This window comes from Cupressus sempervirens, chromosome 11, assembly GCF_028749045.1.
Source record: "Cupressus sempervirens isolate cs-2001-9-10 chromosome 11, ASM2874904v1, whole genome shotgun sequence".
Lineage (NCBI taxonomy): Eukaryota > Viridiplantae > Streptophyta > Pinopsida > Cupressales > Cupressaceae > Cupressus > Cupressus sempervirens.
This window is the reverse complement of record NC_143128.1, coordinates 541,509,331-541,522,577: the sequence shown is the minus strand read 5'-3', so window position 1 is coordinate 541,522,577 and position 13,247 is coordinate 541,509,331. Positions and strand designations below refer to the sequence as shown.

Sequence of the window (13,247 nt, the reverse complement as noted above, 5' to 3'; positions counted from 1 at the left end):
GGCAAGCACCAATATGCAGCTCTTCTTAGACATAGAAATCACAGTAGAAGAGGAAGGCAAATTATTTACTTTAGCATAATTTGCATCCACCAACTCAAAATTCTCAAAATAATAGTTCCAGTCTCCCAGTCACAGATAATCAGAGTAAGGAAATTTAACCAATGAAACCACTATACCTCAGCAGTGACTTCAACAATCTTTAGAAACTCAGAAACCCTTATACTTCAGCAAGGGCATGAAATTCAGAAAACTCAGCAAAAGCCACAAAGGCAACGAAAGAAAATAAAATTCAATCGGCGCTTTTCTCATCAAATGGGCTTGTATTTATAACCTCCAAGTGCCTTTTTGTTGCCAAAATGTAATTTCACTCAAGAAGCTTCACCACACAACATTAATCAGAAACTTCCATTAGATTCTTTTACTTGACTTGGCTTAACTAATTAAATAAATGGCCCCTTCCAATGAGAACTCAACCGTCAATTTAAGTGAAATTATAAAGTTAAACTATAACTTTATAATAAGCCATTTAATGAATTAATAATAATTTGGCCACTAAAATATAATAACTCCCAAAATACTCCTTTAAATATGTTGTCTGAAATAGGAGCCACACCTATTCTTTCTCCATGTGACTAAATGCACTTTCCAAAACCAAAAAGGGTCCATCTCAATCAACACCTGACTTACCACAAATAGTAAGTACACAAAAGTAAGCCCAAACAATGTCCAATCTGAGCCAAACGAAGTCGAACCTGTAGCTTATTGAATTGTGGAGAAGACAAGTCCCTCCCAAGCCAAGCCACTGCCTTAGAAGACCCTCTATCCACAATAATTAGCCTTTGGGGATCACAATATTAAGCTAATCCCTCAAACTCCAATGCTGGCAAAAATGGGGACATTACAATGCTTCGTTGAGAGGTTTTATTCTCCAATCACTAGCTCTAGTTATAGTTAGAACTTGTAGTTGGGGTTCATTCACTTTTTCATTTGTCCTATCTTGATTCCATTTCTTTTCTTTAGCTCTTTGTGTTTACTTAGTTTCATACCCTTGGATCCTTTTGGCCTAGTACTTATCTTGAAATTGAATGTGTTATCGGATCTCATAGGTCTAGCTTGGTCATTTGAGGTCACAACCAAATTTGTTCTAGTTTCCAATCTGCCTTTCTCTTTTATATAGATTTGTATATCTCATTGTTAATGCTGGTGCTGTATGCTTTTTAAGTTGAATTGTTGGCTTAATAAATGGTATTCCTTTCCTTTACAGTGATGACAGGTTTGAGAATGTGTCTGTGGAGTATGATGAAGAAAACTTGAGACCAACATACAAACTTCTCTGGGGAATTCCAGGTTTGCATCTATCTACATAAATTCAATTTGTATTGAAACGTTGTTAATGTTGTTTTGCCTGAAGCAAAATTTCAATAGGGGACCTTAATCTTTTATATTCATGATATATATTCACATAATTTTATGCTATCAAGAATTATTTTTGAAATGCCTAATTGGTTAGTTACCATTTACTGCTCCAAAGTATTAGAAGTGTGCTGATACCTTGCAAGTTGTGGTTGGACAAGAGTTGTTTGAAAAGAAGCTGTGTTGATAACTTCCTCTATGATCTCTTTGGCAGAGAATTATCTCTTGTATCTGTATAGGAATGATAATCTAGCCATTTTGAAACCCTTAGCAGTAAATCTTTAACTTTACATGTGGAGTGAGAAGCAAGTATGAAAGATCAGCAAAACCTTTGGTTTCTGTGTTGTGTTCTCAAATGTGTTTGTTTTCGTATTTCAAGTTGTAATAAGTTTAACTTTAGATTTTAGGACTTTTTGAGTTGCTGTACCCATTCTAGTGGCCAGAAAAGTAAAAAGATGAGAAACCATTCCTGGTTCTGGACTTGTGCCATTGCATCAAAATACTGTCCTAGTGGTGAGGATGAGCACCAACAGTGTTAAGGGAAATAATAAAAGCCAATGCTCAAATTCTTCAAGATAAATCATGAAAAAAGTCAGACCCCTACAACTTAAAGATGATTGGGTTTGGTGGAATTAAAATAAGAGTTGATTGAATAACTGGCATAGGTTAACTTGATGGGGGCCTACCATTCAGGAATTGCAAGTTAGTATTTTTCACAATTTGCATGACTTTGTTAGCAGTTTCTTTTCATTGGTGACTGTATAATTGAATAAATTTTTATATCATTTTATTAGCCCTCTTAATTTTTTTTCAATTATGTGCAGCAATTCATTTCCTTGCATGCAATGTTGGCTTCGTCATACCATTCCATGACTTTATGATATGACATTTTTGTGATAAATAGATTCTTTCTGTCATGTTATTGGCATGTTTCTACAACTGGAACTTGGTGGACTGCTTATATGACTGGAACAAGTAAAGTTGGTGTCGATTTGCTACTTGCAGTTGAGGAATTTATAATTTCACAGTTACTATGACTTTGTTAAAATACACTATGTATTTGACTCAATTCAGATGGATTTGTTAGCATCATCAATTTACTTGAATAACAAGAGCAATACCTCTTCTTATAGGCATTGTTGGTTTCTTGGTGCTTTGTTTGCTATAATGTCCCCAATTTTAAGTGTCAATTAATTTTTTAATTAAATTAATAATAATAAATGGAAATGATGACATAATAAAAACTAATTTAATTAATTGTCACTTAAATTAGGGACATTACATTTGCTAAGGATTATCTACACCGGGGTTCATGATGCTCTATGAGTCTCTAGTATATACTGTCACGTATTTAATAAATGAACTCTCTTTGCCAGTTTTTTGACATGTTTGACTGCTTTACCTGTTCCTTTGTTATTGAATTTAATATTGCAATTTTTGTGAATAATTAGAATCTTTAACTGTTCTGGTTTTAGGTCGATCGAATGCAATAAGAGTTGCCGAAAGGCTTGGTCTACCACCTCATATACTGGATAGTGCACGGAAAATTTATGGAACAGCTAGTGCAGAAATCAACAAGGTAAATATAAGATTGTGGGCATAAATAGTAAGATGGCATTGCACTGTGTGAATGAGGAGAGGTAGACATGTAATGCACCAGTATGCAAATTTGTTATTGTGGCTTGCATTTCATTCTGAAAACTCGGAATCGAATATTTCCTTTCAAAACACTGTAATTAGTTTAATTCTGATAATGATTTGACTTTCTCTCTCTGAGACTGCCTTATGGCTACAGTACTATATAGGTGATATATAAGTCTTATACTTTGGCCAGCTTACTGTATTTTTTATCTTGTAAAAATTTACATACATACAATCACTTTTGAAGATTGACATTATTGCCTACTTTCTTAATCACCTTTTCCCCACTTTTCTTGTTTCTTAGTTAAGCTAGACACACTAGTTCAGACTTAATAGAATTTTTGTTGTTTCTATACACATTACTCAGTTCTTATGGTAGTAGTGGATATTAATATCTTTTTTCAGTAGCAATATTTTGTAACTTTGTTATATTGATAAGTTATATTAAAAAGCTGATGATTGGAGAAGGATACTGTTGATGGGGGTTTTGCATACCACCACCACATAATAGAATGCACCGAGTGTATCCTACCCGTTTGTGAAGAAGGGAGTCTCGGGTGCTATTATAACCTGATCAAATGAGACAACCTCAAGTTTCATAATGTTAGGTCTTGTCTATCTATGGAGGCTCAGGGGATATGATGTGATTTTGCTGGAATCGCAAGGGGAGTAACATAGATTTTCCTCTTGCCTCTCTTATTGTGGATGATTCTACCTAATTAACTTGATTTTTTAAAAATACTTAGCAGAAGCAATAGGGTTAGAAACTAAGCTTGGGATTGCTAAGGACAGTGATAGTGACAAGCAATGTTTCAAATGGATGGATCCCACTGAAGTTGCACAATTCACCAGCCAATTTACTGATTCAAAGTGCTCATGTAACATGCAAGAACTCCCAATTCCTGCAGGTCGAACTTTCTTGAAACCCCTTGTAAATCAATCACCAATACTAGAGACATAAAACACATGCATAGAATGATTTAGTTCGAACTCCATCCTTGGCTTTGATAAATTCTTCTTACCAAATCCATTATGTCTTCACTTGAACACCTTCGACTACAAGCTTCAGTGATACCTTTCTCATGAGATTCACGACAAAATTGGCCAAGCTCCAATGTTTGGGAACTATTATATTTTGATTATAATTTCTTTCTTCAACTATAGCTCCAAAATAGACTTAATAAATTGTCTCCTTAAAGAAATTAGCCATAATTTACAATGAGCCTCCAATTTATTATTGTTGGTGTAAATAAGTATTTACTTAGTATACTTAAGTTTTACTTAGGTTAATGCATTATTTAATTATTTTGCATTATTTTGTTATTATTTTAGGTGAGACACTTAGGAGTTTGTGTACTCTCATTGAGTTACGCAACTCTAATTATGCACATGGTGTTTACAACACAGGAGTATGCATCATTCACTGAGTTGTCATGATGACAACACAGTTTTTCTGCACTCCTCATTTAGCACATGTTGTCTACTCCACTGATTTGCATGCTACACAATTGTAGGCTTATCCTCACATCATCGCACTTAATCCCGTGCTTAATGGAGGATAACTCATATCTGGTGGACATGTGCCTGGTTGTATGACATATCATGATGCTGACTTCTATGCATTCTAGAAGCTCTCTTGAGGCCTTTATATTCAGGCACTCCTAGTGTACTCTCAACCAATTATTGAATGAATATCGTCATTCTGATCATACTCTATCTATTTTGGTCTATTGTGTGCTTGTGTTGAGTTCTTTAGTTCTTGGGTGAATTCTGGCCTAAGCCAAATTCTTACAATTATTAAGTAAACTTATTTAATAAATCATCAATCACTATAAGCCTCCGTTTAACTATTAATTAAATTAATTAATAATTATTAAATTATTATAATTTCCCACCTTGGCTTGCTCGTAATATTTTGCAATAAGCTTAAATCTAATTATTAATTAAGTAGAACTTAATTAATGATTAAAAACCAAGTCATAGCCTATACTCTCATTAATGACTATTAACATTTGTGTTTCCTGTTAGATTTTGATGCAAGGATGACACCCAACAAAGAAACTAGCTCATAATTGACTTACTATAACTAGTAAGTCATGAATTGGAAGCTCTATCAAAGACCCCACTGGAGTGAACATGAAAAATATAATCTCCGGCTCGACCACTGAAACCTTCTAACCCACTAATTAGCCTACGAAGGTCATTGATAGGCTAATCTTAACTACAACTGTAGGTGATCTAAAATGGGGACATTATAGTTGCTGCCATCCTCCCAATCTCCAAACTTAGGCCCTTCATCCTCCCGTGCTCGAAGCTGTTCCTAAGGTCCCCTAGTCCCTTCATCCCTATTAGGTGGTGGAACACTCTACAATAAAGTGAGACAATTTATCTTGTTTTAGGTGTGGATTTTTTCTAGTTATGACTTATATGGATATATCGATATTGATGTAACAATCACATTTCTGTTGAAGCCAATGTCTTGTCATTTTAGAAGCAAAAGTTTCCTTAGGACTAAATCTAAGGCCATACAAGTATAGTTTGATTTTAGTGGTCATTTTGGTTTGGATACTATGCAGAGAAATTGCTGTCTATAGAAATAAAATGAACGTAACTGCTAATATCATTTTTTCTTAGACATTATGAAGTAGAATATGCAAATATCTTATTATCTAAATCTAATTTCTCAAATTGGATATGTTTGAATGGGTCCGAGTTCTTTGTGAGGGTCTGTAGTTAGAATTTACCATTGTCTGTCTTTTTGAATTGTATGTGGCATTATAGATGATGTATTTTGAGTGTTGACCTAGTCAGATGATACTAGATTCTTATTTGGTAGCCTATATATTAGATGGCACAGAAAACTGCAGTAGTTTAAATACATTATGAAAATAATTTTCTAATAGCAGGTCACAGGTCTAATAAATATTAAGTATTTGGATAAAGGTAAAGCAAGCTATGAAATTTTAAACACAAGGTAATGCATGTTTTCTTTCTCTATCAAATGCATCACACTGATACAACAAACTATAACAAGCCCACCAAATTATCAATTCACGCATCCTATGATACAATGCTTCTAACAACCTCCATATTGTTTCATTCTCCAAATGGGGATAATGAACCAACATTACATGATGACCACATTTTGTGGTTCATATTAACATACACATCTACTCTTGACAAGTAATTGTGGAACTAGCCTCACTATGCTTACCATATTTTCATCCAAGAACAATGAAAAATACATCCACCCATAGAGCCAAGAATAGGGCCTAACACATCTAGTGATGGTTTTTCATTAAGTTTGGATAAGACAAACACATCTATTGAAAAACAATGTTATGGACAAGGGCACACAATTATGATTGGGGATACACACATTGAATCAAACACCTATGACAGGGGACATGCACGTCCAACCACTTACAACATCTTGTGAATGGGTATACTCAACCAATAATCATGATTGGGGACAAGCACATCCAATCACAAATACAAACTTTTCGTTTGATATTGAAATTATTTTCCTCATTGTTTTGTGTAGAGGGTTTTTAATAGCTACTTCAAGGCATTCTTCATCATCATTTGCAGCCAATGCCTTATCTGTTTTTAGCTCCTCATCAAGAAGATCCTTATCACGTTGAATACAATTCAGAATAACATGTCCCTCTTTCTTGCAATAGTATCACAAAATTCTATTATTTGAAAAACAGTCTCCCTTAAATTTTAGAGAACTAGATTTGAAAAGATAGTAGGGCTTGTTGTCTTTTTCCTCTATAGTTGTGTCCATTTTCTTAGCTCCTTCAATTAAGGTAGATATTATATCTTCTAGGGTAACATCTACTTTGTTCAATGTGAAAACAATGTTCCCATACTATAATAAAATGGCTTTTGCATCGTCATTATCAACTTTAACATTTATCCCGACCAGTTGAATCCATATAGAACAAATCTTACTGATATGTTGAAAAAATGTTGTTGCAATTTCTGCATTTACCTCATCTTTGTAATTGATACTTCTGATCCAAACAAAGCATTTAGATTACCCCACACTTTTTTTAAAGATCTTTGATAAGTTAATATAGCGAAGGTATGTATTTAAAAGTCTTAAGCTCATCAAAGCTTTCGCTTTTTGTTCCTTTCGAGTTCACTTTTCCTTCCATCAACATCATTGGCCTTATTGTTGCTCCAATTACCATACCCCATAGATCCTTTTCAATAAGGTTCATTTGTAAGCTTATTTTCCCTGTCCGAAATTCTTGAACCTAAAATGTTTTCTATCAATATATTGTTTTTCTCCATTATAAGAATTTCTATTTGACTTTGAAACTCAATTTATAGTGGTGTCCTTAAGATGAACTTCCTACAAGGAGTGTTGGGTACCTCCGATCAAGCACTCCAACTGCAGTAGAGCATTTTTTTTAATATGATATGAGAAATAACAAACCCTATTTTGATATGGGTGGTGTGATCGGGACTGGTGTGATGGCTTTTGAATCCGGCAAGGGCGTTGGTTGTAGAATTAGTAACAATGGTGCTAGGGTTTCTAGCAATGGTGCAGTAGTAGCTGGTTCTAGTGTGATCAGGATTGGTGTGATGGCTTTTGAATTTAGCAAGGGCATTGGTTGGGGACTGTGTAACAATGATGCTAGGGTTTCCGGCAATGGTACGATGGTAGCTGGTTCTGGTGGTGTGATCAAGATGGTGTGATGGCTTCTGAATCTAGCAAGGTTGTTGCGTGTGGAAGTAGTAACAATGGTGCTATGGTTTCTGGCAATGGTGCGGTGGTAACTAGTTCTAGTGGTGTGATCAGGACTGGTGTGATGGCTTCTAAATCTGGCAAGGGCGTTGGTGCTAGTGCTAGGGTTTTTGGAAATGATGCGTTGGGCGCTGGCTTTGGTACTGTGGCTTTTGTATTTGGCAAAGGCGTTGGTGCTGGTGCTAGGATTTCTGGTAATGGTGAGGTGGTTGTCGATTCTGATTCAGAATCTGGTAAGGGTGCTTGTGCTAGTGTTAGGGTTTCTGGCAATGGTGCGGCGGTAGTTAGTTTTGGTGGTGTGATCAAGACTAGCGTGATGGCTTGTAAATCTATAGTGTTCCAATCAAGTAACGGAGTGATTAGTAGAGTCGTTTTACAGAAATTTGTTGCATAGATGTTCTTGAATGATGTTCGTATGGTGAGGGTAGCTGACTAGAGTAGTCGTACGGTAGAGAGGATGAGTTGTAGAGGTTGTACGTAGCTTAGGAAATTGTGTATGGGGTCACAAGAGGCCATACAACAGTAATCCGTACACTATTATGACTTGTCTGTGTGTTGATAACCTGTACACCAAGAGTATTGGCCGTATGTCGTATGGTGGTGTGGGGAAAAGAGGTGGGCCATATGGTTAAAAGTCCATATGGAAGGTATGCAACAGAAGTCTGTACGTGTAGGGGAGAGGGAAGTCGTACGGTAGCTTATGGAAGGTCATTTAGTGGCTTGAACAGACTGTACATCTTCTGTTGATTTTGTGCCTGTTGTAGGTTTTCTTTCAAGCTCCTTAGTATGTCATGTCCCTCCTGAAGCCAATCCTTCGCCCTTGGAGTGCGAATGTCACCCAGAACTGTGTCGGTGAAAGAGAGGGGTTCATACCCGTACAGAGCTTTGAATAGTGCCATCCCGATAGACATGTGATAAGTGGTATTGTAGCAGTATTCCCCCAAATGGATCCATTTTACCCACGCTCGTTGTTGTGCTGAGACGTAGTTCCGAAGGTAGCCTTCAAGCCATTTGTTTGCAATCTCGGTTTGACCATCCATCTACGGGTGGTAACTCGTGCTTGGTGATAATTCTGTTCTTGCCATCCAAAACAATTCTGTCCAAAAGATACTGACAAATTGTCCATCTCGATCACTGACGATGTTTCGGAGTAACCCGTTCAGACGAAAGACTTCTCTAAAAAACAGATTAGCAATTTGTGCAGCCTGAAGGTCCGAGGGGATAGCGAAGAAATGTGCATACTTTGTCAATCTGTCAACCACCATGAAGATACAATCCTTTCCGTTCACCTTCAGAAGACTTGTTATGAAGTCCATTGATATACTTTCCCATTTATGTTCAAGAATTGTCAAAGGTTGTAGTAGCCCGGCAGGAAGAGTATGTTCGGACTTGTTCTGTTGGCAGACCATACATTCTCTTACATGTTGCAACACGTCCCCTTTTAGCCCTTTCCATGAAAACCTCTCCTAAAGACTTCTATAAGTTTTGAGGAAACTGGGGTGTCCATCCAGAGGTGAGTTGTGCACTTCCTTCAAGATTTTCTACTTCAATTTGGATTCCGGCACCAGGTATATCCGGTCTTTATAGTAGATGATATCATCCACCACTTGGTACCAATCATCGTGGGTGTGGCCATCCATTATTTCATAGGAAAATGTATTCTTGGAATATTCCACTAGCAGATGTGCCTTCTAATCAGCTGAAATCCAATCTAGTGAGCAGATGGTGGGTTTTTTGGACAAGGCATTTGCAACAACATTGTTCTTCCCTTTTACATACTCAATGTCAAAATCAAAAGCTTGAACTTTGCTTACCCATTTTTGTTGTCGTTCGTTCAAGTCCTGCAGCTCCAGAAAATATTTGACTATTGTGATCTGTACAGACGACAAACTTGGCACCTACCAGATATTGCCGGAACTTGGTTAGCGCATGCACGATGGCCAACATTTCTTTGTCGTATATGGAATACAGGCGTTCTACTAGTGTAAGCTTTCTACTCTCATAAGTGATGGGGTGTCCATGAAGAGCGCTACCTGCCTTCTTTTGGAAATGTCCGTGACCAAAACAGAGAGTTTCTAAAATTCGGTAATGCACTGATCTACCAATCCAATTTGTCTCAGTTGCGCCAAATCTTTGAAATTGAGCTCCGGATCTTTACCATCAAATCGTTCTATCAATCTCTTCGTGAATTCCATATAAGTCTTTATTTGATCATGCCTAATGTGATGGTGTCGTGGTGCCACCATTTGTGCGCAACTCCCTCCAAGTGTAACGCAACAAATTTGATTGCTTCTTCTGGCATAGGATTCCAGCTAGAAGTAGGTATTGGCTTTCATAACCCATGCTTGCGCTGATATGGAACCCAACTGTCAAATGGAGATAGATTTACCTTACTCAACTTTCTCCTAAGATCATCGTTAAAGTATCCTCTGTTTTCGCCTCCCGAATATCTCATTCTCAGATTTGCGTAATCTTTGTAGGATATATGTTCTTCAAGGTTTGCATTCTTCCAGTCTTCTCTCATCTCTTTGAAAGTTGGTTGTCTCCCTCTGTGTTGTGCCTCCATCTATGGTGGAGAAGTCGGCATGGAAGGTCGAGAGCGTGCAGGCTGAGGGGTTGGTTTACCCAACACTAAGTCTATGCTATGACCATTTTGTTCTCTGCCAATTTCTTCAGAGTTTCTTCCATGAGTCACTGCATATCAGTGATTTGTGCCTGATTCTTGGCAAGTTCCCTTAGTAGTGCCACAAGTTTGGCAGCAGTCGGTTCCCGTTCGTTAGCCATTTGATCAACGAAATGTGTCCTTCTCTTCCGGCTATAAACTCTCATTCACTATCCACAGGCTGGCAAGATCAAAGGCTCTGATACCACTGTAGTGTTCCAGTCAAGTAATAGAGTGATTAGTAGAGTCGTTTTACAAAAAATTGCTGCGTATATGTTCTTGAATGATGTCCGTACAATGAGGGTAGCTGACTGGAGTAGCCATACGATGGAGAGGATGAGTTGCAAAGGTTGTACGGAGCTTAGAAAAGTGTGTATGGGGTCACAGGAGGCCGTATGACAGTAATCCGTACACTATTATGACTTGACTGTGTGCTGATAACTTGTACAGCAAGAGTATTGGCTGTACGCCGTACAGTGGTGTGGGGAACAAAGGTGGGTTGTATGGTGAAAGTTCGTACGGAAGGTATGCAACAGAAGTCCGTACGTGTAGGGGAGAGGGAAGTCATACGGTAGCTTATGGAAGGCCGTACGGTGGCCTGAACAGACTGTACGGTGATCTCAGCAAGGTCATACAGAGGGTGTGAAGGAGAATGAGTAGTTTGTACATTGGAACACAATCTTGCCCATACAAATACAGAAGAGGTTGATGAAATCCACACAACAAGAGAGACTTAAATGCGAATAATGATTGCAAAAGATAATGCTTCAATTTGCCAAAATCCGAACAAAGAATTACATGCAACACGGAATAGGGTGAGGGCTGAACACCACTAAAACTGTACGAACCAAATAGGGAAGATCTTTCACTTCCAAAATGATGAACACTCTCGAACTCCAACAGGAATTCGCAATACAGAGAAATATAATCCAAAGCATACCTAAGACTTCCTACAAGCCGTACTCAAATATCCATCGGGAAACCATTCCGAGGGTGTACAAAAATAGCCAACGGCGAGACAAACTTCAAACACAAAAATAAAAATGGGACCAAGATAAATTAAATCAATTGACCCATTGCAAAGTTTAATTAAATACATTTATTTTATGACAGGAACATTACATATTATATGTCGAAATTCTCCACTATCTATAATCCAAGTGTTTTTATTTGAGTCACCATTGGAGATAGTTCTACTCATCCGATCAAAGGTACTGGCTCGTGCTCCATTCATCTAAATTCAGGAATTACTCTCCAACTAAAAAATGTTTTATATGTACCTGCTATACAAAGGAATTTGGTTTCTATTTCTGGTCTTGCTGATCAAGGATTCAGAGTCACCTTTCAAGAGGACAAAGTTCTATCTTGGCCAAAGAACTCTAATGTCAAGAAACCTATTTCTATTAGATTCAGAGATGGAAGTCTACATAAACTTTGTAATAATCAAAATTTAGCCCTAAGTCATGAAACTTCAAATTCTATTGAAATTTGGCATAGGAGGCTAGGTCATCTTCACTATCGTGCATTATCATCTATAGGAAAAATTGTACAAGGATTACCTAGTCTCAAAACTGATCACTTAAGTATCTACAAATGATGTGCCCTAGGCAAAAATATTAGCAATCATTTCCTAAAAGTGTTCACAAATCAAAATCTATTCTTGAACTTATCCACACTAACCTTTTGTGGTCCTATATCTATACCTTCTTTAAATGGGTGTCTCTTTTATGTAATTTTTATTGACGACTATTCTAGAAGAACTTGGATCTACTTCCTAAAATAAAAGGAATCAGTTGCAATATTATCAAAATTCATAGAATTCAAAGCTCTAGTTGAAAACCAGACAGGAAAGAAAATAAAAATACTAAGATCAAACAATGGAGGTGAATACATATCTGGGATTAAGAGGGAGTTTTCTATACCATATAATCCTCAACAGAATGGAGTTGCAGAAAGTAAAAATAGATCAATTATTGAATCAGCCAAACCAATGATGCACGATCAAAACCTTCATACTTCTTTCTAGGCTAAAGCATCTAACACTGCAGTTTACATTCAAAACAGATGCCTACATTCAATATTAGAGAACACCACTCCTAAATAAGTATCTACAAGTATCAAACTGGCTTTATGTCATCTGAGGATATTTGGGTGTCCTGTTTATATTCACATTCCTTAAGAGAAAAGAATAAAACTAGAATCATTTGGAAAGAAGGGGATACTCATTGGATACAGTGAAACAACCAAAGGCTACAAGGTTTTTATTCTGGGTCAGAGAACAATTGAAATTAGTAGAGATGTGAAATTTGAAGAAAATATCGCACTCAATCTTTTTAAAAACAATGATGAATCATCTACAGAACCTATCTCTAAAATAGATGAAAATTGTACAGTAGAAATTAAGAGGGAGAGTGATATTGAACCCTTGTCTACCACTACATCAAATCCTAAAGATTTTTAAAATATTAATAATATAAAGAGACCACTTTGAGCTAGAAAAATGATAGAAGAGAATAATGTTGAACATAATGAAGTAATTCGAGAAAGTAAAAGAACAAGAAACCAGTCATGTTATGTTGCATTATTAACTGAACTTATAAAAACAAAACCTTCAAATGTTGAAGAAGCCTTATCAGGCCAACCGTGGAAAGAAGCAATGATTGAAAAATATAACTCTATATTAAAAAATGATGTCTGGGATATTGTACCTAGACCCAAAAATAAATCAGTTGTTTCTTCTAAGTGGCTGTTCAAATCAAGCATGCACTTGAC

General features: G+C 36.8%; 1 protein-coding gene across 2 annotated transcripts in view; it reads left to right on the top strand.

The window, feature by feature from the left end:
* LOC149530773 (DNA mismatch repair protein MutS, type 2) overlaps positions 1-13,247 on the top strand; it is a 411,738-nt gene that overhangs the window by 264,141 nt on the left and 134,350 nt on the right. For both annotated transcript variants that reach the window (XM_089808454.1, XM_089808455.1), the window contains exons 16-17: positions 1,265-1,347; positions 2,889-2,992. In XM_089808454.1, coding sequence (XP_089664580.1) covers positions 1,265-1,347; positions 2,889-2,992 — 187 coding nt within the window. The remainder of the gene's footprint in view (positions 1-1,264; positions 1,348-2,888; positions 2,993-13,247) is intronic.